General features: G+C 42.4%; 1 protein-coding gene across 4 annotated transcripts in view; it reads right to left on the bottom strand.

The window, feature by feature from the left end:
* The window catches only part of LOC127642966 (retinoic acid receptor RXR-alpha-B), an 85,801-nt gene extending 75,234 nt beyond the window's left edge, over window positions 1–10,567 (bottom strand). For all 4 annotated transcript variants that reach the window (XM_052125450.1, XM_052125451.1, XM_052125452.1 and 1 more), the window contains exon 1: window positions 10,379–10,567. In XM_052125450.1, coding sequence (XP_051981410.1) covers window positions 10,379–10,406 — 28 coding nt within the window. In that variant the 5' untranslated portion in view covers window positions 10,407–10,567. The remainder of the gene's footprint in view (window positions 1–10,378) is intronic.
* Window positions 10,568–27,048: the final 16,481 nt, after the last annotated feature.

Raw genomic sequence — 27,048 nt, 5'->3', positions numbered from 1 at the left:
TTCAAGTAATTGGTTTGCATATGTTTTAATTACAATAATACTCTCTAAACATTTTTAAGTTAAGTGCAAACTGTTATGACTTAATAAATGTCAAACAAATGAATAACTTGCCCAAGTAATTGTTTCACTTTTGAAGCAGAAGTCAAACCGTCTAGATTTTTGCAATTCATTAAAAAAAGTTAGGTAAAGACAATCCTAATTAGCCATAATTACTGTCTTAATATATTTTAATAAACATACCACCTAAACACACAGGAAACATTTTCACTTTAGAACAGGGAGATTTAAGTCATTTATTAGTAACAGCTTTGTAATGCCAATACTAATTAGCCTTAGTTACTGGCGCAATATTGTTTAATACATGATATATGATGGATCTCTGAAATAGGGCATTTACACAAAAATAAGATGTTTAATATTTTGTAAATTATGGCTAAGTTAGACATAAACTAGATTCAGTTAAGTATTAATAACTGTCTAATTCATGCTTAACTAGTGCATTATTGTAGGACTTACAAAAAGTGTTACTAGCCCTTGTGACAATTCCCTGAACATTTTTTTTTTTTTAAATGCTTTGACCTGATGGTAATTGATTATAATTGTCCTGAGAACACAATTCAACCTTTCAGTTAAAATCTACATATAAAATGTAAGTGTAAAATGTAGCACTTGTGACAGCTAGGCCTGGTCTCCCTCTATATACCATCTTGAATTAAAAAGACACTGACAGGATTTCATTTGAAAGAAGAAATGCTGCATGGACACGGCGAGACATAACTACCATTTTGGAAATCACACTTCCTAATAACACTCCATACACAGATTGTCTTTAATGATCTACTGGCAAAAAGATGGCCAGTCAATATCACAATGCCCTGCAGCCCTGCTGGAGCTGTTTTAATGAGTTTACTTGGGCAGGCTAATTACAGTCAAGCTAGGAAATGTTTTAATTGAATATGAATTTGGGATATTCTCAATAGCTTTGAAGTTGGAATGAGATCTAGTCAATCTCCACCTCCTCTTCATCTGATTAATTATCTTCCAAAAAAAAAAAGTGTCAGCCTAAGGGAGACACATTGTACATACAAAGGCACACATGGACACATTACACATACATGACAAGGCGTCATATGCCAATGCCAGACATACTGGCATAAGGGGAAGTGACATCTACAATCATTATAAGAGAATACAGTGGAATTACTTTTCCATTTTTTCAATCAAAACTGTCAAGCAAATTAATTGAAGAAATATTTCACTATAATTTACCTCTGATTAAATGGCAGTGTGTTTTTAATGTTCCTAATCATATAGAGGAAAAATATACAGTTTTCAATAGCTATACAAAAACCTTTGGAACAATTTATCCAAATGAGTCATTACTCAATTAAGTTATTAGCTACAAAATGGGGCTGGCATATTACACTATCAACATGTGCAATTGCTAGTGCAGCACTGAACTGGCGGAGAGGCCAGAAATAGTACTGCTGACATCAAGTTCAGGGCTGATGTAATCATTCATTCTTCTGTGTTTCTTTTACATGGTAAAGCTAAAGGAAAATCTGAGAAATGAATGTTGTTTCTGGGAATGTAAAAAGCAGGAAAGCAATTTTGTTCTCATTTTGCTAAATAGTGGAGTAGCAAAGTTGCGTGAAATTCTTATGTAATATGCCCTTTAAAGTAATGACACATAAGTCAAAACACACATGGAGTTTCTGGAAGAAAAATATCAATAAAAATAAATTTATTTTATTTATCTTGGGTTTTAGCTGATGTAACAGTATTGTAACAATTTTTAAAAGGATCTGAAGCAAAATTAAATATCCATGTTTGATTTAAAGGTGTGTAATTTCAAACAGAATAGTGAAAATATCGACACGTTTCAAATAAGTTTTGCCAACACTCTGCCGTCTGCCGTTGGTCGAAAAGCACCATTCCAAACACTCAAAAACAATTTGAGCCAACGTTGTCATGTCGATGTAAACAGTATTAAATTTTTTTTTTTTTTAGGAAAATCAACCTACAAATGGCTTACTCATAGTTGACTGCACATTTAGGTACAGGACAACTATTTTAACATAAATAAATGACTAAACTTAATAAATCTGATAACACTTTGGTAAAATTCACTGTGTTCATTTCATTACGATTATAAATCTATTTTTAAATGATTTATTTAAAATACAACTACTAAAAACAGGAACAGAAGAGCATTTAATCATTTATTGAAAAATGAAATCTGACAAAATTTGAGGTTAGCATTTGCTTGTGTTACATTCTCAGCAGAGGGCATCAAGATTTCTAGAGATGTTTTTATAAAGGAATATTCTAAGCATGTATTTTTGAACAGTTCACAATAAAAGCTATTGAGGCAACATCAGGTATTTAGCAGCCAATAATGAAATAACTATCGTTAACTTACCAATAATGTAATAAAATTTCAGAACCAATAACGTAATAACTTTTTGCCCATAATGTAATAAGATCTTACATTATTGTCTGGGTTAATAAAAAAAATATATAAAAAATGATTACATTATTGGCAGTTATTAAATTAATGGTAGTTATTACACTATTGGCTGCTACAAGGTATTTGTAACTTTTGAGGTATTTGTAACTAAATCCATGGGTAGTGTCAATACTGAGCTTTCTAAGGAGAATGTTGTGGCAGACACTCATTACTTTGACTGTAATACAGCTAAACATACATAGCACAAGTGTGTCTCCTGTCAACAGAGCCCTGTGAATGTTCTTGAGAGGCCCAGCCGGAGCCCGGACATGAACCCAATCGAACATCTCTGGAGAGACCTTAAAATGGCTGTCCACTGACAGTCCCCGTCCAACCTGACAGAGCTGGAAAGGATCTGCAGAGAAGAATGGCAGAAAATCCCCAAATCCAGGTGTGCAAAGCTTGTCGCATCATACCCAAAAACATTTGAGGCTGTAATCGCAGCAAAAGGTGCTTTAACTGAGTACTGATATAAGGGTCTGAATACTTTTCTTTCATTCTTTTTAATACATTTGCAAAGTTATCAAAAATCTGTTTTTTTCTTTGTCATTATGGGGTAGGGAGTTTAGATTGATGTGAGAATTTTTTTTAAAGCATTTTAGCATAAGGTTACAACATTACAAAATGTGGAAAAAAAATTAAGAGGTCTGAATACTTTATGAATGCACTATAATTAATATGGTCCATATGACTTATTAGGCTTATGAAGCCATTCAATACCTTTGTGTCTGCAAAAGACTGGAATTATTTTAAGTCATTATTCAGTGAAAATCTTACCATCCGCACTAACTCTCTTTGGCGCAGTCATGCGAGTTCATGAGAGTAATAGCAATGCACAAGTTGTGAATGAAGTGTTCTTCTGAGTCAAATCTTTTAAATGAATCTGACATCTAAATCTCATCTGACTCAATGACCACGTTCACACAGCAACAGAATATGGTTGTCAGTGCTTAATACGGTTCCGTTCACACACACAGTTCGGTTATTTACAAGAGTGACAACCGCATTCTGTAACTAAACTGACACCCACAAGATTTCAGGTCTCACAACCGCAATTTTGGCAAACTTGTGCTATGTGAACAGAACCGTACTGGACAACTATTACTGTTTAATGGAATTTTTTGGTGTGTATAATTTGCTGCTCTCATGGGAGAAGAAATGCAAGATCCATATCTCCATCAGATCTGATCTGATATCCTTGAAAAGAGCTGGAGTACGTACAGGACGAAGAGAGGAACGGGGAAAAGGGGAGGAAAGTATACTTTTAGCAGATATGGCAGCATTTTAACAGACAGTAGTCTATTTACAGTCAGTAGAGGTTTAAGTAACGATGTGTTCTGAACTGCACTTTCTAGAATGTCTTTGCTGTCTAGAATCAAACACAAAACAGAAGTATTACATCGTCCTGCTGGCTCCCAGAACTATGTGCACAAAAGGTAGCTAAACATATAACTAGTGGGTTATTGATATGGGTTTTTTAATCGTGGTGATGCAGATACAAAGACAGCAGGGTGGCTGATGGCCAATACAATGACACTATATACTGTACACACAGGTATATATCACAATTTAAAGAGAGCAAAAAAAGATTGCACTGTAAATGTATTTTACATATTATTACTGAAAATTCACATTTTTCACATTTTAAAGCAGAAAATATAATTATCCATTAACAAGGTTGTTGATATACAGTATTTTGGAAATTACACTGAACTAAGATCTCATAATAGGCATTTATAAAATGGATAGTTTCGACTTTAAATTCTAATTGGATAAGCCATGTTCAAAGCTGTTGTAAAAATATTTAAAATGTAAATGTATTTAGTAAATTTATTTAACAAATTTTTACTGAAAATTCACATTTTTCACATTTTAAAGCAAAAAATATAAATATCCATTATCAAGGTTGTTGATATACAGTATTTTGGAAATGACACTTCAAAGAATGACAACTTCTGTTAATCAAACAAGATGGCACAGTTAACTAAGATCTCATAATAGGCATTTATAAAATGGATAGTTCCAACTTTAAATTCTAATTGGATGAGCCATGTTCGAAGCTGTTGTAACAATAATTAAAATGCACACCTGTGACCACACATTCTTTATTAATGCACCAAATGTTATGTTGCTTGGCAACTGCACACAACCAATTAGGATAGTGAACTATATTATTTGGCAAAACAAATAGCCTTTTTATTCCAATAATCATTCATAATAAATGTAAATGTTTATTGAACCCTTGTGTCTGTTATCATAATAATGTTGTTTCATTTTATAAAAGCAATAAGCCACACCCCTTAACCATATTAAAATCACTGTAACGGACGACTATCATGGCTTATTGATTTAATATATTAGTCTATCAACTAGTAGAGGTGGGGAAAAATATCTAAATATTGTGATATTTTTCCTTATGATATTGTATAGATATTTGCAGGCCAAGTATCAATATTATAATTTTTGTTTTCACATTATGGTGATGGGAAACATAGGAAATCAACCTCAGAATGTGCAGTTATCATGCTTTACAGATTATCACCAACCATTATTAAAATGTATTACAATTTTACAATAGTAACATTAACTGAGGTATTTTGACAAAAACGTTAGCATCATATTGCTAACCTTTTAGGTGAAAACTATTATACTTTGTGTATTGAAACTGTTGCAACAAATAATGATTTTAACGTGTTCAGTGTCATGTTTATGTACATGACCATGGTGGTCGTTTCAAAGTCTCAGACCAAGTACACGACCACGGAGGTTGTTTCGAAGTCTCAGTCCATTTTCACGACCACAGAGGTTGTTTCCAAGTCTCCGCCCATTTTAACGACCACAGAGGTCATTTCCAAGTCTCAGTCCATTTTCACGACCACAGAGGTTGTTTCAAAGTCTCGGCCCATGTACATGACCAAGGTGGTGCTTTCAAAGTCTCAGCCGAAGTACACGACCACAGAGGTCGTTTCAAAGTCTCGGCCCATTTACATGACCAAGGTGGTCGTTTCAAAGTCTCAGCCGAAGTACACGACCACAGAGGTCGTTTCCAAGTCTCCGCCCATGTACATGACCAAGGTGGTCGTTTCAAAGTCTCAGCCGAAGTACACAACCACGGAGGTCGTTTCGAAGTCTCAGTCCATTTTCACGACCAAAGAGGTTGTTTCCAAGTCTCTTCATGTCATGACATCCATGCCAGAGTCAGCTTCAGGCCATGTCACAGCCACGCCAGAGTCAGCTCCAGGCCATATCACAGCCACGCCAAAGTCAGCTCAAGGCCATGTCACAGTCATGCCAGAGTCAGCTCCAGGCCATGTCACCTCAACGCCAGAGTCAGCTCCAGGCCATGTCACCTCAACGCCAGAGTCAGCTCCAGGCCATGTCACCGCCACGCCAGAGTCAGCTCCAGGCCATGTCACCTCAACGCCAGAGTCAGCTCCAGGCCATGTCACCGCCATGCCAGAGTCAGCTCCATGCCATGTCACAGCCAAGCCTCAGCCTACTCCATGCCACGCCTCAGCCTGCTCCATGCCATGTCACAGCCGAACCTCAGTCTGCTCCATGCCATGTCTCAGACAAGCCCAAGACTTCTCCATGCCATATCACAGACAAGCTTCAGTCTGCTTCATGCCATGTCCAAGCCAAGCCTCAGACTGCTCCATACCATGTCACACGCAAGCATCTGCGCCACGGTCCAGGCCCACCTCTGCGCCACGGTCCAGGCCCGCCTCTGCGCCATGGTCCAGGCCCACCTCTGCACCACAGTCCAGGCCCGCCTCTGCTCTATGGTCCAGGTCCGCCTCTGCTCCACAGTCCAGGCCAGCCTCCACTCTACCGGGGACCTCCATCCCTGTGGCTCTGCCTGGGTTATCATCCCCATTGGCTCCGCCCCTCAAGCCTCTCAGGGTCCCAACTTACCATTGGCCTTGCCCTGTTCCTATACTCCACCCCCCACCCGCCTTCCCCCAGCTCCCTATTGACTTTGTTATTTTGTTTTAGGCCGTCGGGAGCCACCCCTAGAGGGAGGGATATGTCATGTTTATTCTGTTGGTTCATGTTTTCATGTCTTATTTTTTAATATCTAGTTCCTGTTTTATGTCATGTGATTACTTTTTCCCTCATGTGATCTTGTCATGTGTTTCCCCTATTCATGTGTCTTGTTTTCATTGGTTCATTACTTTGTTATTAGTCTTGTCTTTTCATTGGTTTAAGTTAATTTAGTCTTGTTATCTAGTTTATAGTTTAGTCTTGTGATCGGTTGTCTTGTTTACTTGATAACCATGTCCTTGTATTTAAGCCCTCAAGTTTTCCATTGTGTTTTGTCAGGTATTGTTTATGTAACCTTGCTTGTTAGTCATAGTCATAGTCATAGTCAAGTCATAGTCAAGTCATAGTCAAGTCTAGTTCATGTTTATTTCACGTGAGGATTTGCGCTCATTGGATATCACTTTGGTTAATAAACTGCACCTAGGTTCTCACTACGTCATTGTCGTCATCACTGTCAGCACTGCCAGCAACATTACATTCAGGCTACTATTGTATTCATAAATACAATAATTAATTTTAGAAAGACTAGCTACATTGACCTAACCACAAAAATAGGAAGCCATTATGGTCTTATATGCGTATAGCTTTGCATTGTACTGTACATTGATATTAGGAAATAATATACTGGCACTTTTATATTAATTTAACAATGCATTTGAGGAATGAGAAACATTGAGGGCTGGTTATTTATTTATAAAGATTTCCCAATTCGATTCCGATTTCAATTTTGTTCAAAAAAATTCCATTTGATTTCTGATTTTTCAGTTACAGTGTGCATTTTGCAATACTTTCCACATATAACACAGCAATTGTTGATTACCTGAATAATGGCAAGAGAGAAAAAAATAGTGCTGAATACAATGAAAGGAAGACAGGCCACTGTGGTGGTAAAGGCAGAGGTCAGTTTCGAAATTGTAGTTCAGTGTATGTCATGTCCAGTGAAGAAGCTGACCTCACAAGTTCGCACCTGGTAATTAGACAGCTGGCCCTCTCATTAAATTGTCTGTCACATCACTCAAAAACAAAGATAGACACAGACTTAAACATATTAGGTCATTACACTGGCGATGACCTGAGTCAATCTAGACAATGTGCAGCATTGGGCGGTCAGAGGAGTCTTCAGTCTGGCTACACACACTCACAAACTCACCCTACACTCTCTAAATGACATGGTACTTATAATGCCGTAAAGATGGAAAGTGGAGATTGGAGAGGCATTGTACATTATTTAGATTCTTAAAATTCATTCATTTAAACCTGAATTACAATGTATATGGTCAAGTGTAATCCCATTAACAGCACCAAAGGTAAAAACAAAAACCCAAACAGTACTAAATATTAGTATCTAAATATTAGATTATTTAAAAAAACAAGTTGTTAATGGCCGGTATTTGGAATTGCTGAAATGTTGCCTTGATGACTTCATAGGAAAAAGAAAACATATTACATTAGTAGCCAAATAGCATGATTAAGAAGGCTGTTTCAAAAAGCCGTTTATGTACATTATACACACAATAATTTTTTTTTCTATTAGAAATTACAATAGCATAACAATTTGAGTGAAAAGCATAACTGAAAAAGTTTACATGCATTTCAAAGTATTTGTCCCCCTTTTGCATGCATGAGATCATGCACTTGAGCTGGCATAGACTGCACAAGTTTGTGCATAACCTGATAATCCATGTTATCCCAGCATGATTTGACAATGTTCCAAAGAGCATCTTATGTGCTTCAATGGAAGCAAGAAAATCTGACCATCTGTACAAAGAATCAATGTTCCAATTTTGCTTAAATTTGCTTAATAACTTATAAATAGTGCAGAATCTTAAATATTGTTTTCCTTCATTTTATGTCTTAAGTATTTATTGTTTCACATTTCTCAAAATCCTATGACTGAAATGAAAAAAATCCAACATTTTCAATGTGGTCTCAGAATTGTAGATCCCACTGTACATTGTAAACTAACACTTTCCTTACTCTAAATGTATGCAACCAAACAGCCAGGTCCATAGTACAAGGTGCAGAGTTACCTTTACCAAGGAAACATGCATACAGTACATAGAGCAAATTATTAACAGGGAAGCTATAAAGCCAATTCAAGACCCCTGTCTGACCCCTGCCTGTCGCTTGAGCCATCTTTCATCATTCTCAAAAGGTTTTAAAAGCTGATGCTTAAATTGCAACAGCTTGTACAACAGTGTAACAAGAGAAGACCTAAACACACACTCTCCCTCCAGTAAGTGCATGTGTGTGTGCGTGTGTGTCACCTGACACTTAAAGTGAACTTTCTCAAGTGCAGTTTGGCCCTCTCTGTGTTGCCCTGTCTAGAATGGGCTCTCGTTGCTTTTGATTTAAAGACAGACAGTGGCTTGAGGGTGTCTGTGAGACGCTGTCAATTTTAGCAATTAACTTTCCCTTTAAAGCCACTCTTATAAAATGGACAGCTGCAGACATTCACAAAGGACCAATCACCTCCTCAGAAACACAAAACTGCTCCGTCATAAACCAAACTGGGTCTGTTTTATTGGGGTGGTCCGGCACCCCCTTCACCACCACAGACGAACCTTCTTACAATGGGACCCTCTATTTCTTAATAACGCTCATGGACTTGGGATGCTCCAGGGAAAGATTGTTTTCTCCAGTGACCTACAGACAGCAGCCTTTAAAATGCCAGTAAAACTAGGCATATTACACCCAAAGAATTGGTGTTTACATTTTGTTTTGAGCACAGAAGATGATTTAATAAATAAGTGGGTAGGAAAATGAACACTGCTGCAAAACCGTGCAAGTTTACAAAATATCTTCTGTACCATCCCATGTAACATACGTTTTGAATTTCCTAATCCTATAGGCTACTATTAAAGAATTGCTCAGCATTGCCAAGCATTGATTTTCCAACCAAACTTACTTATTTTCAGAGAAATCTGACATTGGCTGATGTGTAAGGGGAGTTAAGAACAGTGGGGAGCTAAGAACATTGCTAACTCACTATTTATCACCCAGAGCTCTGTGTACCGCCCTTTAAAGTGCTCTGAAAACTCCTGAAGTGACATCGATTGTTGCGCGCTTAGGGGCTGTTCACTCCGCACACAGTACTTTTTTAATGAAAACATGCGCTAAACGGAGGTTAATGGCGTTGCGCCGCGTCTCGCTGATTTGTCATCGTCTCGAGCAAGAGTACCGCGTTATAAGACGACGTGTCAATTTAAATCGAACGTCAAATTAAAAATAAATAGACGCGCCTCGAGACACCTGCGTCCTGTTCTATTCTTTGCGTTGCGTCCAACATTTTTAGCGCAAGAACGAGTTCGGTCTGAAGGGCCCATTGAGAGTGATGAATGTGACAGCGCACAACTGAAGAACAAGAGCACTGGTTGATTGAAGTTATCAGCAAGTCTGCCTCATTCATTTCTCATACACCTGGGCTTAACTGGTCTAGCAACAGTGAAGATATTGTGATAATATCATCATCATCATCATCATCATCATCATCATCATTCACAACGTAGATATAAACTAATAATTATAATGATGCCAATCCTCATCGTCATCATTATTATTAATGAATCCTTATTTGCTTTGCTTGCTTATGCTTTGCTTGCTTATTAAACGTTTCTTGAATATTAAAAAATAAATAATAAAAAAAATAATTCGATTATATTAAGGGAAACACGTTTAAGGAGCGCCCAGACATGTGAGGGTACGATGTTGTATGACATCGTTTCGATCAGTAGTTCTGATGCAAAAACTATTAGATGTCTCGAACCCCTGCATGACAATGACGTTATGATAATAGAAACCATATTTTCCAGTAGTGGAACTCACCTAGAGACAAGAAAGGTTTGGTTTCCATATTAGCGCATGCCAGCTTCTGTTTCTTGTAGATAACAACGTCTTTTTCCCAATGGGCACACTTTAAGATCCAGTAAGAAACGCCGTCAAAATCAATCCGCTGTCAAAATCCACTTAATATAACTAAACTATCCACTTCTTTCGCCTCCATCCAGTTTCCAACTCTGCGAGTGCGCTCACTCACTCCCCCTGTATTCCTTCAGATATCAAGTACTGCCTCACCAAAGGGACCCCACCAAGGGAGACTCTCGACGGCAGCACTTATGCAGCGACATAATATTGTCGAGTGCTATGATGTAGGACTGGTGATAGACTGGCAATGTTTTTAGGGTTACTTTTGAAATGTGTTTCACTTCTACATAACCGCAAACTATAGAGACAGAGCGTATTTAGGCCACGCCCATACCGGGGGGAAAACAATCCAACCGTCTCCATTGACTTTGCATTGCGAGAGGCTGCCTCCTTGTCATTTATGACATATAACAAAAAACAAAACAATGTCTAAAAGATGCTGTGTGACAAGGTGTACAGCAAACAAGCTAAATAACCCAGAAATACATTTTTATAAGCTGTCGACCCCAAAAAAACGGTTTGTTTCAGGACATAAAAGTGGATCAATTGAGACAGAGCGCAACTAGTTCTCGAACTACTCTGAAAACTACGCCCACTGGAACGCGACATGATATTGTAAAAAAAACACAAAAAAAAAACATTCATAATTTTAACCATGTCCATTGCTTATTTCACCACCCTATGTGAACCTGAGAGGAGGAGATATATTGAGAAGTTAAATTTTATTGTCAGGATCCCACAATTTACCCACTCTTCCTGCTGATGCTTCACGTCTTATTGCCTGTTTCCACTTTTGTCTCCTTAAAGGCTGGTTTTTACGGTTCGGAAGCTTATAAAAATGTATTTCTGGGTTTTTTAGCTTGTTTGCTGTACACCTTGTCACACAGCAGCTTTTAGGCATTTTTCTGTCTTTTGTTATATATGCCATAAATGACAAGGAGGCAGCCTCTCGAAATGCAAAGTCAACGGAGACGGTTGGATTGTTTTCCCCCCCGGTGGGCGTGGTCTTCAGATTATGACGCGTTGCGCTCTGTCTCTATAGCCGCTGAGAGGCTAAGTAGGGGAAAAAATAATCCTGTGACTCGTTCTGATGTCTTTGTGATCCATGGTGATTTATTAAAAGATGTTTAAAAAAATTTGGCAAATAACAACAGACAAATGATGATGATGATGATGATGATGATGATAAATTAGGTCATACAAAACGACATATCAAAAATGGAGCATTCCCAGCTACTCACCCTCTATCTACCATGCTACAAACAGGAAATACAGCCAGGTAAATACCCACCTATACCCTTGTGACAAGCAAACTTCCAGGAAGTTTTCTAAATACTTATTCTAAATATTTTGGATTTCTTCTTCAGCACTGGTAGATTTTTTCACTTGTTTTGACTATAAACAATCAAATTGATCTTGTTTTAAAGATCTTTAGATATTTTTACTAGAACAACACAAAAATTATTATCAAGAATACAATTTTTGCCCTAATATCAAAGGTCTTACTAGAAAAAAGAAATTATGATCCAACGTGAATTTTCTTGATAAAAAAAAATATGATCATGTCTGGTAACTTGTGCATGTAAAATGGCTAGAAATAGCATTTTAGCTTAGCGTAAAGCTGACAATTTATACAAGGATTATTTCTATTTTTTCTGCTCCAAACTTATTTCAAACGTACTTCTCTGTGCTTGTATGAACACATCATAAGAAAGTGTTTCACCACTGTTCAAATGCACTTTGTATCGCATCATTTCTATGTATAAATGTTTTCCATCTGAAAGGACTTAATATTAAATGAAACAAATGACATTAAAATGCAAATTAATCTCTTCAGTAATCAAAATACTTTTTGAATGTAACTGTATTTTCTAATTACCAATTACATAAATTGTAACTGTAGTGGAATACAGTTACTTATATTTTGTATTTTAAATACGTAATCCCGTTACATGTATTCCGTTACTCCCCAACACTGGTTATAGACAATTTTATGAAATATTTGTTGGTATAAGGAAGTAACGTCTTTGTTCCTTGCATATTTCCAACTAGTTGTCAAACTAAATCAAAACAACAGGGGGAGGCACTTCATCAAAAACTTTTTAGCAAGTCAGTTCTTCGGAGGCCGTCTTTGGAATGCTCATGGGGAGCTTTTTTTCTAGGTGAACTATCAGCATGCCAGTACAACTTCTATCTACTTGAATGGGGAAAGAGCGAAATCTCAAAAATGGTTGGTCAAGATTATGATCAAAGAACATATTTCAAATCAGCTGTAAAATCTGACAATGCTGATATCATAAATTGTGCTTCTTTCTTATGCAAAAAAAAAAAAAAAAAGAAAAATTTATTTTCCCAGTTTGTATAGCTAATGCGCATGCTCGAGTTAAATGACATGCAATGTCTGTATCTAAAAGATGATTACCTGTAAGACGGGAATTCCTTTCTACATCAGTTGACTATAGACTGTTCCAATTTCTACTATTCATTTTAATAGGAGTGACCGTCTACTTCATTCATAGTGACTTTAACACAATTAACATTACTAAAGTTAAAACAATTGCCATAAAATGTCATTATTTAAATGTGGACCATGTTGTTCGGTGGCTGGATGCTCTCTGGATGAAAATAAAGTGTTTACATATCAGAAAAAGCATCCACCAAAGGATACGTGCAGTTCTGTAAACTGTAACACATTTTATCTCGGGTAGGTGAAGAAATGTTTTGCCAACTAATTGTAAGATTGATAGGTAGAGCTCTAAATGTGACTATAGATCACTCCCATTATAATGAATGAAACTACACAATTTATTTCATTTGGCAGATACATTTATCAAAAATGATTTACAGATTAAGAACATAAAAAAATAAATCCTAACGTTTGATGTTCTTTGAGAAAATATGTTAACTCAGAGCCTTATTTACAGTAAGGATCCAGTAATGATACCGGAAGTGCTCCCAGGCCAGTAGCGTTCTAATTCCTGTGTTTTTGTTTACATCCTTGAAATGGTCTACTGCCAAGTCCCTGTAGGACTTAAAGTTTGTTCCTTTGATGGCAACACAAAAATGTGCTCTAAGCAGTCTTTCTATTGTAAGACCATTGTTTAAATGTTATGCTAATGAAAAACATCCATTTGGATTAGCTTTGAAGAGAAGTTAAATTGATTTGTATTTATTTATTTAAATGTAAAACTATGAAAATTTCAATTCTGTTTATTCACACAAGGGGGCATACATGAATAAAAACATTAATCAAGAGTATTTTCCATTTTCTCATTGGACAGGACGGTCAATCTCAGGGTTGTCCATCTATAAGAACACTGAATATGTGTGTTTTCAAGATGCTAGAGTGCTCTCTGCTTCAGACGGCCACAGGCGCTGTCTCGTGTGTTTGGGCCGCGATCACACCGAGGCGGCGTTTGTGGATGGTTCATGTTCTCACTGCGAGAATATGACCATGACCACGTTGCGGTCGCGGCTCGCTTTCAACAGAAAGCAAGCCACCCCAGCTGCACCCGCATTGCTCCTTCTTCCCACGGGATTAAGGACGGTGCGGTTGGCGCTGGGGGCGATTTGGGGCGGCAGCGGTGCAGTTACGCCGGTAGCCCCCGCGAACCTCCAGTTCCCGACACGCCACTGGTCTCCGCCCACGCCATGGGCGATAGTGGCTCGCCTCACGGCCCGGCTGTCTATCCTCCCGAAGTTCGAAGCAGATGAGCTCGCCGCTGCATCGGAGAGTCGCGGTGTCTGATGCCGAGGACTCCCCTGGACTGCCGCCTCGGGCCAGCAGGCCCAGGCTGAGGCCGAGCTCAGATGTCCGACATGCTTGCCCGGGCCGCCTTGAGCGTGGGGTTGGACTGGAACTCTCCATCCTCCCCACAGCCTTCTCGGTTGGATGATTGGTTCCTGGGGGCAGCGCCGTTCAGCGCCTCGCGATCCCCCTGGTCCCTTTCTTCCCGGAGGTGCATGATGAGCTGACGCTCACGTGGAGAGCCCCGCCTCCGCTCGCCTAGGTGCCACCCGCTCCACTCTCTCCACCCTCGACGGCGAGAGCGCCACGGGTACGACGTGATTCCCCAGGTTGATAGGGCAGTTGCGCACCATCTATGCCCGGTAGCCCTACCTCCTGGCGGGTCGCCTGCACTCCCATCCAAGCCCTGTAGGACAACATCCTCGCTAACGCGAAGGCCTACACTACGGCTGGACGCGCTGCCTCCGCCCTGCATGCGATGGCCCTCCTGCAAGTCCACCAGGCCAAAGCTCTCAGAAACATGCACGGGGTGGACCTGATCCTGATGTGCTGCAGGAACTGCGCTCAGCGACCGACCTCGCCCTGAGAGCGACTAAGGCCACAGCGCAGGCACTCGGACAGACGATGGCCACCCTAGTGGTCCAGGAACACCATCTTTGGCTCAACCTGGTCGAGATGCGTGAGGCTGACAAAACCGCCTCCTGGACGCACCTGTCTCCCAGATTGGCCTTTTCGGTGACACCGTCGAGGACTTCGCCCAACAGTTCTCCCGTGGTGAAGAAGCAGACAGAGGCCATTTCGCACATCATGCCCCGCCGCGAGACCTGCCGCCACGGGCCCTGCCCCGCCTGCTCGCCGAGGGCGCCCCCTGTGAGGAAACCAGCTCCTGCTCTGCCTCAACCCGGCCCAGCTCTCAGCCCCAGCTGAGCACTCCGCAGGCAGCGACGCTCCCTGTCTCACCTAACCCCTCCAGGACCCGGAAGGCTCCCAAGCCGCTCCTGAGACAGCCGACCCAGAGCCGAAGACGCTAGCTCCGAGGTGTAAGACCGCTCCGCCCCCGGTGGAGGGCCGGAGGGGAATCCTTTGTTTTTTCATTTGCCACACCCCTGACGGGGCTGTGGTACCCACATTCTCAATAAAAGAGCTATTTCCTTTGCCTCTGGGTCACCTGGTCGCAAATGCCGCTTTCACGGCAATGTGCTTTCAGATCACAACAGTCCCGGTACACCGGACGCGGCGATCCCGCCTTCCGCCTGCCCACGACTGTCCCCGGCCGGCCGGTTCAGACGAGTCCGGAGGACACCAACATCAGACCTCCTCCTCAGTCAAGAACCCGCCCTGCCGGGCGCTGGAGCAAGGTAAGTGCTTTGAGTCTATTCTCAGCACCTCAGCCTCAGGCCGCAATGAAGCCGCCCGACGCTGCATTACCTGTTCCGCCCGCTGTGAGGCCCCGCCGGTACGCCCAAAATACTCGTCCCTTTGGTGCCCCTAGCGCAGAGCTGGGAAGCGTGGCTTTCGCTTCCCAACGCATCACGCTGGCTGCACCGACCATTCGACTCGGTTACGCAATTCAGTTTGCTCGCTCCCGCCCCTTCAGGGCGCCCGCTTCCAGCAGTACATGGCGAGCACGCCAGTTCCCTGCGCACGGAAATCGCGACCCTCTTAGCCAAGGGCGCTGTAGAGCTGCGTCCCTCCAACCGAAATGAGGAAGGGTTTCTACAGCCCTTACTTCATTGTACCCAAGAAAGGCGGCGGCTTACTGACCAATCCTGGACTTGCGAAGTTTTCAATCGGGCCTTGTTAAAACTCCCGCTCAAAATGCTTACGCAGAGAAATATTCTGGCTGGCGCTCAGCATCTAGATTGGTTCGCAGCGGTGGACCTGAAGGACGCCAGTACTTCCACGCCTCAATTCTGCCACGACACCCACCCTTCCTACGGTTCACGCTCGACGGCCAGGCGCTTTCAGTACAAAGTCCTCCCCTTCGCCTGTCTCTGTCCCTCGCGCTTCACGAAAGTCGCAGAGGCGGCCCTTGCCCCGCCACGAGTAGCCGGCATCCGCGATTCTCAACTACCTCGATGACTGGCTCATCCTAGCACACTCTCGAGAGTTACTATTCACACACAGAGACCAGGTGCTCCGGCACCTCAGCCGCTTGGGGCTTCAGGTCAACTGGGAAAAGAGCAAGCTCACTCCGTTCAGAGCATCTCTTTCTCGGGTTGGAGTTAGACTCAGTCTCAATGACAGCACGCCTCACGAAGCGAAGCTCAGTCGGTGCTGGACTGCCTCGCCTCCTTCAAGCCAGGCACAGTGGTCCCTCTAAAAATTTTCCAGAGGCTCCTGGGGCATATGGCGCCCTCCACGCAGTCGTGCGCTGGGGTTGATGCATATGAGACCACTCCAGCACTGGCTCCAGACTCGAGTCCCGAGACAAGCATGGCACCGCTGCACGCATCGGGTAAGGATCACCCCGCCTGCCTCAAAACACTCCGACCCTGGACAGACCTCTGCTTTTTACGGGCAGGAGTGTCCCTGCAGCAGGTGTCCCGACGCGTCCTGGTCACAACCGACGCCTCCGGTCCAGGTGGGGTGCCGTGTGCAGCGGAGCACGCAGCAGCGGGCCGCTGGAAAGGGGCCCCGCTGCGCTGGCACATCAATTGCCTGGAGTTGCTGACCGCCCTTCTTGCTCTCAGGAAGTTCCTCCCGTTAGTTCGGGACAAACATGTCCTCGTGAGATCGGACAGCACCACGGTGGTGGCGTACATAAATCGCCAAGGCGCGACGCCCCGCCGACATGTCACAACTCGCCCGCCGTCTCCTCCTATGGAGCCAGCAGCGACTCAAGTCGCTGCGTGCCACTCACATCCCTGGCAAGCTCAACGTCGTAGCGGACGCGCTTATCACGACAAAGCCTGCCCGGCGGGAGTGGAGGCTTCACCCCAGTTGGTCCAGCTGATTTGGGAACGGTTTGGCAAGGCCCAGGTAGACCTGTTCGCCGCCCAAGAAACCTCCCACTGCCCGCTCTGGTACGCCCTAACAGAGGCTCCCTCGTGACAGACGCGCTGGCACACAGCTGGCCCTCGGGCCGCGCAAGCACGCATTTCCCCAGTGAGCCTTCTTGCACCGGTGCTGTGCAAGGTCAGGGAGGACGAGGAGCAAGTCACGCTGGTGGCCCCTACTGGCCCACTCGGACTTGGTTCTCGAACTCAGGCTCCTCGCGACAGCTCCTCCCTGGCGAATTCCCCTGAGAAAGGACCTCCTCTCTCAGGGATGGGGCACGCTCTGGCACCCGCGCCCAGACCTCTGGAACCTCCACGCCTGGTCCCTGGACGGACGCGGAAGAGCTAGCCGGCTTACTGGCGACTCGCTAGAATACCATCAACCAAGCCAGAGCCCCTCTACCAGGCACCTTTACGCTCTAAAGTGGCGCTTTGTTCGCAGATTGGTGTTCTTCCCGAGCCGAAGACCCGCAGAGATGCGCTGATTAGGTCAGTGCTTCTGTTCCTACAGGAGAGGCTGGACAGGAGGCTGTCCCCGGCCCACCCTCAAGGTGTATGTTGCCGCTATCGCCGCCCACCACGATCCTGTAGACGGCAAGTCTTTGGGTAAGCACCGACCTGATCCTCAGGTTCCTGAGAGGCTCGAGGTTGAATCCCTCCCGCCAGGCCTAGTTCCCTCCTGGGATCTCTCAGTAGTCTTGACAGGACTCCAGAGACCTCCCTTCGAGCTGCTCGAATCAGTTGGACTCAGGGCCCTCTCTTAAGACGGCCCTGCTGATTGCGCCGCCTCCATTAAGAGGGTCGGGACCTGCAGGCGTTCTCTGTCAGTGACACTTGCCTGGAGTTCGGTCCGGCAGATACGCCTGTGATCCTAAGACCGCGACCGGGCTATGTGCCCAAGGTTCCTACCACACCATTCCGAGATCAAGTAGTGAACCTGCAAGCTGCCCCGGAGGAGGCAGACCCAGCCCTTTCGTTGCTGTGTCCAGTGCGCCCCTGCGATTTACCTGGACCGCACACAGAGCACCAGACGCTCTGAGCAGCTCTTTGTCTGCTTTGGGGATGGCAGAAAGGGAATGCCGTCTCCAAACAGAGGCTCGCCCACTGGGTTGTCGACGCCATCACACTGGCTTATCACACCCAGGCCGTGCCCCTACCCTTGCGGGTCCGAGCTCACTCAACAAGGGGTGTTAGCGTCCTCGTGGGCACTGGCCAAGGGCACCTCCCTAGCAGACATCTGTAGAGCCGCGGGTTGGGCAACACCCAACACCTTCGCGAGGTTTTACAACCTCCGCGTTGAGTCGGTTAGCGTCTTGTGTTTTCTCAGGTCCGAGCCCGTGAGAACTTCGGTAACATATAGACCGACCGGCCGGGTGGATCGCTATGCCCAGCGCCCTTTCCTGACGCCAAGGTAAAGTAGTGCGCCTTATTCCCAGGGCGCCCCACTCGAAGTTGGGACCCTGGTCGATTCCTCCCCAGCCCTCCGGGTCCACGGTTCAGCGGAGGAACTCGCCGACCAAAGCCACTGCGGGTACCCTGGTGGCCACCCTGTACTGGTATAGGGGCTCCACAGGTAAAATAAGAAGGCCTCCTGTTCGGACTCCTCCTGTGTGTAATTCCACGGTTCTGTCCCCTTACTGAGCGGACCCCGTGTCTCCCTTAGGCAGTTACAGCTGCCCGGTCGCCGTGCTGTAGCAACTCCCCTTTCGAGGCTGGATCTACCACCGCACCATACTTTCCACACGAGCCCTAAGACGGCCGTGTGACGTGTCTACCACTTTTCCTCCCCAAGAAAAAGGGCAGGTGTGGTCTCCGCGAGGGTCTGGGTAAGACCCCTTCCCTATATGCGTGTAAGGGCCCCGGCCGTGATTGCTCTATGCGAGAAACATAGAGAGAAAAGAGGCCCAGCCAGGCTGGCCCGTTCCCATGTTGGCAAACATCGCCTTGTTCCCCTCCCAGGGTAACTAGAAGGACTCCGATGGTCTTATGGGGCATTAGGGAAGGGTACGTGCAGCCAGGTACAGACAATGCGTGGCACTGGATGAAATCCCTGCCCGCCTCTGTATCGGTGGTCCACGTACAAGGTTCAGCGCATGGCAAGATTGGAATGGGTCCCCTAGTGTCGCTTCTCCGACACAATGTGGAGAGAGCGACAGAAGGGGAACGTTTGGTTACGTATGTAACCTCCGCTCCCGAGGGAGGAACGACACATTGTGTCTTTCCTCCGCCATGTCGCTGAACCGAGCCACTGTTGTGGCCGGACCATTTCCGGCTCCTCAGAAAAATCCTGAATGAACTCCTGTATTTGCCCCGCTTAAATACCCGTATGTCCGGGGGCAGGGTATGCAAATACTGACTGCCAACTCCCATTGGCCCTTTTCAATAAGATCAGAGGTGAATATCGGCGCTCAAGAGAGACCCCTAGTGTCGCTTCTCCGACACAACGTGTCGTTCCCTCCCTCGGGGAACGGAGGTTACATACGTAACCAAACGTTCTCCAATCATAATGCAAATTAACCTAGTTCAAACGCACTGAAACATGATATTGTCCCCTTTAATTACATGTTCACTTCAACAATAAGTGCACTTTAACTGGGATTATAAGCTTGTTATACACTTGTCATCTTCAGGCAGGTCAATGTTATTTGCTTCCCTTTATGTGAAGACTCAAGCAGGCAGTTTTTAGCTTTGGCTGGAGCCTTGGCAGTGCGAAAATCAATATTCCACCTATTTTTGATATTCAGAGCTATGAGGTCATATCTGAAGCAAACTCTTAATTAGCTGGATTTGGTCTGATTTTCTTACAATGCTGCATCAGATTTAATTAAATTGTGAATTTAGAGGTCAAATAGCTTTTTGAAGCAAGTGGCACAGTTCTGCTCTTAGAGTTCTACTACAAACTCATAGCTGTAAAAATAGATGAGGTAAGAGTCATGGGTTAGAATAGCAGCTGGTGAGATTTGGAGTCCATACTCACTTTTCAAAAAGAATCCAATTCTGAGGGAAAAAAAAGAAAATTTTAACTTAAAAAAGTGCTTCATATGGTAAAGTCTAAATTAACATTTATTAATTTGGCAGACACTTTTATCCAAAGTGACTTACAAAAGAGGAAAACATAAGTGAATCATCTTAAGGAGACATTTGTTCGAAAAGTGCTATACTACAAAGTTGCACTAGCATCAGAATAGTATTCAAAACAGATTTAAGTGCAACAAGAATATATTTTTTTATTTTTTATTTATTTATTTTTTGACTGGTTATGTGCTCTTGAAAACATTTGTTTTTAGCCGGTTTTTTTGAAGACAGAGAGTGAGTCAGCTTCACGAATGGAGTTGGGAAGGTCATTCCACCAACGTGGTATGATGAAACTGAGAGTCCGGGAAAGTGTTTTGGTGCCTCTTTGTGTTGGTACAACAAGGCGACGTTCCTTAGCCGACCGCAGGCTTCTGGCGGGAGTGTAGTTCTGCAGAAATTATTTTAGGTATGCTGGAGCAGACCTAGTGACTGTTTTGTATGCCAGCATCAGAGCCTTGAATTTAATACGTGCATCAACCGGCAGCCAGTGGAGAGAGACAAAGAGTAGTGTAACATGTGCTCTCTTTGGTTCATTAAAGACCAGACGTGCTGCTCCATTCTGGTTCATTTGCAGAGGTCTAGTTGCACATGCAAGGAGGCCTGTAATGAGAGAGTTGCAGTAGTCCAGTCTAGTTATGACCAGTGACTGAACAAGCAGTTGTGTGGTAACAGGAAGGGAGGAAGGGTCTTATCTTCCTGATATTGTAGAGTGTAAATCTACATGATCTTGCAGTCTTTGAGATGTGGTCTGTGAAATTTAGCTTGTTATCGATGGTTACCCCTAGATTTCTGACTGTTTTGGATGCCAATACTGTAGATGAACCCAGCTGCACGGTGATGTTGTGTTAAACTGCAGGGTTGGCTGGAAAGACGAGGAGTTCGGTCTTGGCTGGGTTAAGTTGCAGGTGGTGTTCCTTCATCCAGGCCGAGATTTCTGCCAGACAGGCAGCGATTTGAGCAGTCTCTGTGGTGTCGTTGGGCTGGAAAGACAAGTAGAGTTGCGTGTCGTCAGCGTAGCAGTGGTAAGAGAAACCATGTGACTGAATGATGGGTCCCAGTGATGTTGTGTATATAGGGAAGAGAAGTGGCCCAAGCACTGGTCCCTGAGGTACCCCATTAAGTAACTCATGTGGCTTGGATACCTCACCTTTCCAGGCTGCCTTGAAGGACCTATCTGAGAGATAGGAGGTCAACCAGTCAAGCACAGTTCCTCTGATGCCCAGAGTAGAGAGGGTGGAGGGAAGGATCTGATGGTCGACTGTGTCAAAGGCTACAGAAAGATCCAGCAGAATCAGAACGGATTATCTAGATTCAGCTTTCGCCTCTCTCAGCGACTGCAGGGCAGTCTCGGTGGAGTGTCCACTTTTTAATTAACTGGTTATTTTCAAGTTAGAATATTACTTAACACATTGAATTAACCTGAATACATTATATTACACCAAGTAAACTTAATTTTAAAGGTTAGATCAGAAATAGCCCCTTAAAGGGATAGTTCACCCAAAATGAAAATTCTCTCATGAAGTCATTTGGTCATCAATTCTCCTCCCTGCCTAGTAGGGGGTGATATGCATTAAGAATATGAATCACCAAAAACACAAGCAGAAAGTGAAAGTGGAGGAAAAGGGGCTTTTTTCTATAGTCCACATCTATCATATCGCTTCCGAAGATATGGATTCAACCACCAGCTATTTAGAGTATTTTTATGTTGTCCTTATGTGGATTTTGGAGCTTCGACATTTTGGCACATATTTAATTGCATTATATGCAATTAAATATGTGCATTATCACAGCTGAGATATTCTTCTAATAAATCTTCGTTTTGTGTTCAGCAGTTGAAAGAATGACACACACATCTGGGATGGCATGAAGGTGAGAAAATAATGAGAGAATATAGATTTTTGGGTGAACTATCCCTTTAATGTTGCAATTGCAGGTTCCTATTTTTTAAAGTGACATTATAAATGCCCAGTTCAGTTTAGTATTTAGACCAATCAAAATACAATAATGTTTTTGATTGTCTCTCATTTTACATTTACTGTAGATGAAAGTTCACAAATGTATTATTGTCATATGATTTGCATATTGCTTTCGAAATAGCCTCTGTGTTGACAGCAGAACTTGGGTTGGTCAGTGGCGGTCTTAGGCTCACATTCCTTACTAGAGATCAGGAACTGCAACCAGCCCAGTGGTCACCCTATCCTGTTAACTTCAACCCTGGTGAGAGAGAAAAAGAAAGAGAAAAGAGAGTAGAGTAGATGTAAGGAGTAAAGCATCCAAGAAGAAAAAGAAGAATAAACAATTACATGGAAATAGACACTGTAATGACTTTCATCCGTTTCTGCCAATAAATTGGTAAATTTAATAAAAGTAAATTACGTCAAATTCAATGCATCATGAAAAAGTGCCATTCATATTTTCCTCAGTTGCTTATATGGTTTATATAGCATCATTATTTAGGTGTTACAGGTTTTGTAATTACTCTGCACAATATGTCTATACACTCAGGAATTGTTTTCCTTCAGAGATTTACCAGCAGAGATGGTGTGGGCAAAGGCACATCTCAGCTGAAATGAGTAAACCACAACCTTCAATACAAGACACTTCCATCAAACAGTGATATTGGGGTTAGGAATAGGAAAGAAAAAACCCTTTTACAGAGTGACTTTTTCAGAGAGACAAATTGAGGTCTCTCTCTGACTAATCTCTTAATGATCAACGCCAAGTGCAGGGGCTCAGTGGCAGCGGTGCCGGTGATTTAGTGTGTCTCACTTTCTCTGCTGGTCAGCCACTGTGGAGGAAAGAGAGGGGCAATCAGCCCCATCATAAATCTTTACACTTCCTCCCACCATCACCAGTTCAAGAGAAATGCCCCTCCAGCCCCCCGTGCACTGCCCATTAGACCTGTTTGCCCCTGGACTCACACAAAGGCAATCCACCAACTCCAACACAGCAACAAATTATCAGTCATTCCATGTCTGTTCAATACATTCATCATCATAATTCTGGAATGAATTAAAAATATAAATGTTTGGACTGGCAAATTTAAGATACTAGAGAAACCTGCATTTAAAGGAATAGTACACACAAAAATGAAAATTCTGTAATTATTTATTGAACCATATGTTGTTCCAAACTCTTTTCATGGAATACAGAAGAAATTATAAAGTTTGTACATGTTCTTCTTTTACATGCAATGACAGTGGCGTTCAAGCTCCAGAAAGTACAAAAAGCACCAAGTGACTGTTTTCACCATAAATGAGTCCAGACTAATTGTGCAGCATATTCCAAGTCTTCTGATGTTATATAATAAGTTGTGTGAGGAAGAGACTGAAATTTGATTATTCACTAGAAACCTTCCACTATGATACAGCTCTCAAATGAAATCCTCCTTCAAACTGGCCATATTTGAATATTAATGTGGGCACAAATGAGATTGGTGAGTGCCAGCAGATGGGGAGACTTTCAGGAAATATTGACTTCAATTTCTGTCTATTTCTCTGTCAAAGCTATCAAAAGACTTCAGAAGACTTGGAATAGTGCACGAGTTGTATGAAAAATTTATGTATTTAGGTTGATTCAGTGAATCACTTACTTAAATGACTAGCATGACAGTTATTTTAGATGTTTCCTAATGATCAGGGCTGAAACCGGCATTTTCCCGGTGGGCCGACGACTTTGGGTTCGATCTTGGGCAGACTGGTCGTCGGGAGAACCTAACGGGCCGGTGAGTCAGCCGTAAACATGCCGAATGGGCCGCGTTAAGCTAAAATGAGCCGCCGTTTATGCAGAACGGACCTCAAAACGGTGCAGCGATATGCAGAAAAGGACAGCGAACACCCTATCCCCCCTTCAACAAGTTTTGGGCCAGTTTCCATTTCTCTTCCCAGTCCAGGCCTGCTAATGATACATATTTTTTAGGTTAAGATCTTTCTTTTTTTTTTGGTCCTTTTATGATACTTCTGTGGAGTTTTTTGTCCTTGTATGAGCTTGACTGCCTTTGTCACTATGTAATTCCATGGAGAAGAGAAGTGTGCACATAATTCAGAATTTTTTCTATTGTTTTCCACAGAAAAAAATAAAAGCATACAAGTTTGGAACAACATAAGGAGAAGAAAATAATTACATCATGTTCATTTTGGGGTGAACAACTAATTAAAAATTTGTGGTTTAAAATTAGGCTTTACCAAATCTTTCTGGCTGACTTTAATCTTGTTTTGTCCATATCTTGCATCTACTTATAACTCATGCTTTGTGCTGCAGTATCAAAATGCACATAAAACATTTACAAGGGGTGTGTATTTGCCAGCAGAGCACAGATTACTCAGATTAAAGGAAAATGCATGATAATTAAATACATAGTTCAAAGTACTGGGGCCCGGCTCCTCTGAATGGGAGTCAGTATGAGTTGAAAGATTTACTACTGTGAATAATTAGTAAGTGAAGTGTGGCTGACTTCTCCATAGCCCTAGAAACTTGGCATACTCTCTCCCTGTTTGCATCTCCACCAGTGTATCCAGATGGTCAACTCACTATGAACTCCCTGGGCTGGCTGCACCATGCAGCCTGCATATTATTTATCAATAACTGCTGTCCTATCAGGTGCCGGGACACCAAGAGCACTCAGCGGTTAGTAGACAGTAGGGGGGCAAACATGTAAATACACACATCCACACATGCCCACAGACGTGTGTGAATGTGGACTTAACACACACATACACAACCGCAGGCTCTGACACTGACACAACATCTGCTTTTCATTAGCATCCAGCACACACACACACACACACACACACACACACACACACACACACACACACACTCCATGCTCACTCCTCTCTCTCTCTCTGTATATACTGTACATTCACAACAACAGCCTGCTGTTGCTCAAAGAGTTGTCAACAGTTAGGACTTTCTCAAGACTTAAAAGGCAGAAAGAGAGAGTCAGAAAGGGAAAGACAGAGGGACAGAGGCAAACAAAAGGGCACCATATGGAGAGGGTGCTTAGAAAACCACCTGGCTCTATGATATGAGTGCCAAGTCTGCAATGTGAACGACCTGTCCTTAAATTCTTTAAGTACACATGTGACCAGTGGTTCACTTTAAAGCCTCCAAACCAAATGTAAAGAGCCTGAGACATTGACGCATGTATCAATACAAAGACAGAATATTTGGTTGGCTCTTTTTTAATTTATGGAACAGAATGTGGGTTAAAAAATTCACAAAATGGCATTTTGTCCCTCGATAGCCATCATCTCACAAACTAAATTTAAAGTTTTACCAAGTCCACTGATTTACAGTTTTTACTCTGCTGAATATCTGTTTTTGTGTTCTACAAATAAAATATAGTTTTTAAAAGACATGAGGGTGAGAAAATTATGACATAATTTTAATTTTCATGTGAAGAAATCCTTTAGTTTGAAGCTTTTTTGTTGTTTTGAATATTTTGCTTGTGCACTTTTAATTCATGGAACAGATTTGGGTTTAAAGCTACTTTATTGAAGATTGTTTTTTTTTAGGTAAAAATTAATTCTTGATTGAGTACATAAAAATGTGTTCAAAACAATGTCCTTACCATTCCCTGATTCGCTATGACAAGAATATACAAATTCTTTATTTGAGCTGCCAGGTCGGATTTGGCATGAAATCATAGGTTTATCCTTGGTCGTTCATCCTTACATCCAGTGGTGGCAATTCACCAAAAGCCAAGGTATGGCAAGTTCCAATGACGTCATTCAAGCTTACTTAATCACATGACAGCATAAAATCAAGTCCCAAATATTTAAATTAATTCCTGATAATATGAATACGTGCTGCAGCAGCCATCCTTAAATATCACACTGAAGCACCTATTTATACACCAAATACTAAATAAAAAAAGCAGATTCAAATGACTCATTCATATAGGCCTACATAGTCTACTTGTACTGTACATACTGAAGCCATTTGACTAATTGAAATGCAAGCCCAGGTAAAATGATAGTAGAGAAAAACAACAAAAATTGAACAGCACCAGCCCCAACAACAGGTGTCTAGAGATAAATCACATAGCTTTGTCTAAAACCCAGCAAATAAGAAAGTTGCTGTTATAAGAATATAATAACAAAAATATAACAATAAAGCCAAGTCTTAACTTCTGATGATCTTCATTTCTTTTCATTTGAAAGGCAATCAATGAATCCATTTATACAAATTTATTAATGCCACTAAAATTATCCAGCCAAGGACGGTAAGTTATTTTCTATTTGTCTTGTCAATAGCCTATTGATGCTTGATTAGTATTAAAATAGGCTTATAACAGCTCTATAATTCATACACAACAGCTGTATTTACATTAATATTGTGTCAAGATACCACAGATTGTTGTTCCATCTGTTTACACACTCGTAATACATTACTGGCTAGGGTTGGGGAGTGACGGAATACATGTAACGGGATTATCTATTTAAAATACAAAATATAAGTAACTGTATTCCACTACAGTTACAGATTAAATAATTGGTAATTACAATACAGTTACATTCAAAAAGTATTTTGATTACTGAAGAGATTAATTAGCATTTTATTGTCATTTGTTTTATTTAATATTTAGTCCTTTCAGTTGGAAAACATTTATAAATATAAATGATGCGATCCAAAGTGCATTTGAACAGCGGTGAAACACTTTCTTATGATGTGTTACATTCATACAAGCACAGAGAAGTTTGAAGTAAGTTTGGAGCAGAAGAAACAGAAATAAACCTTGTATAAAT

This window comes from Xyrauchen texanus, chromosome 4, assembly GCF_025860055.1.
Source record: "Xyrauchen texanus isolate HMW12.3.18 chromosome 4, RBS_HiC_50CHRs, whole genome shotgun sequence".
NCBI lineage: Eukaryota > Metazoa > Chordata > Actinopteri > Cypriniformes > Catostomidae > Xyrauchen > Xyrauchen texanus.
The sequence above is the reverse complement of the archived record's forward strand: the minus strand, read 5'-3'. Positions and strand labels throughout refer to the sequence as shown.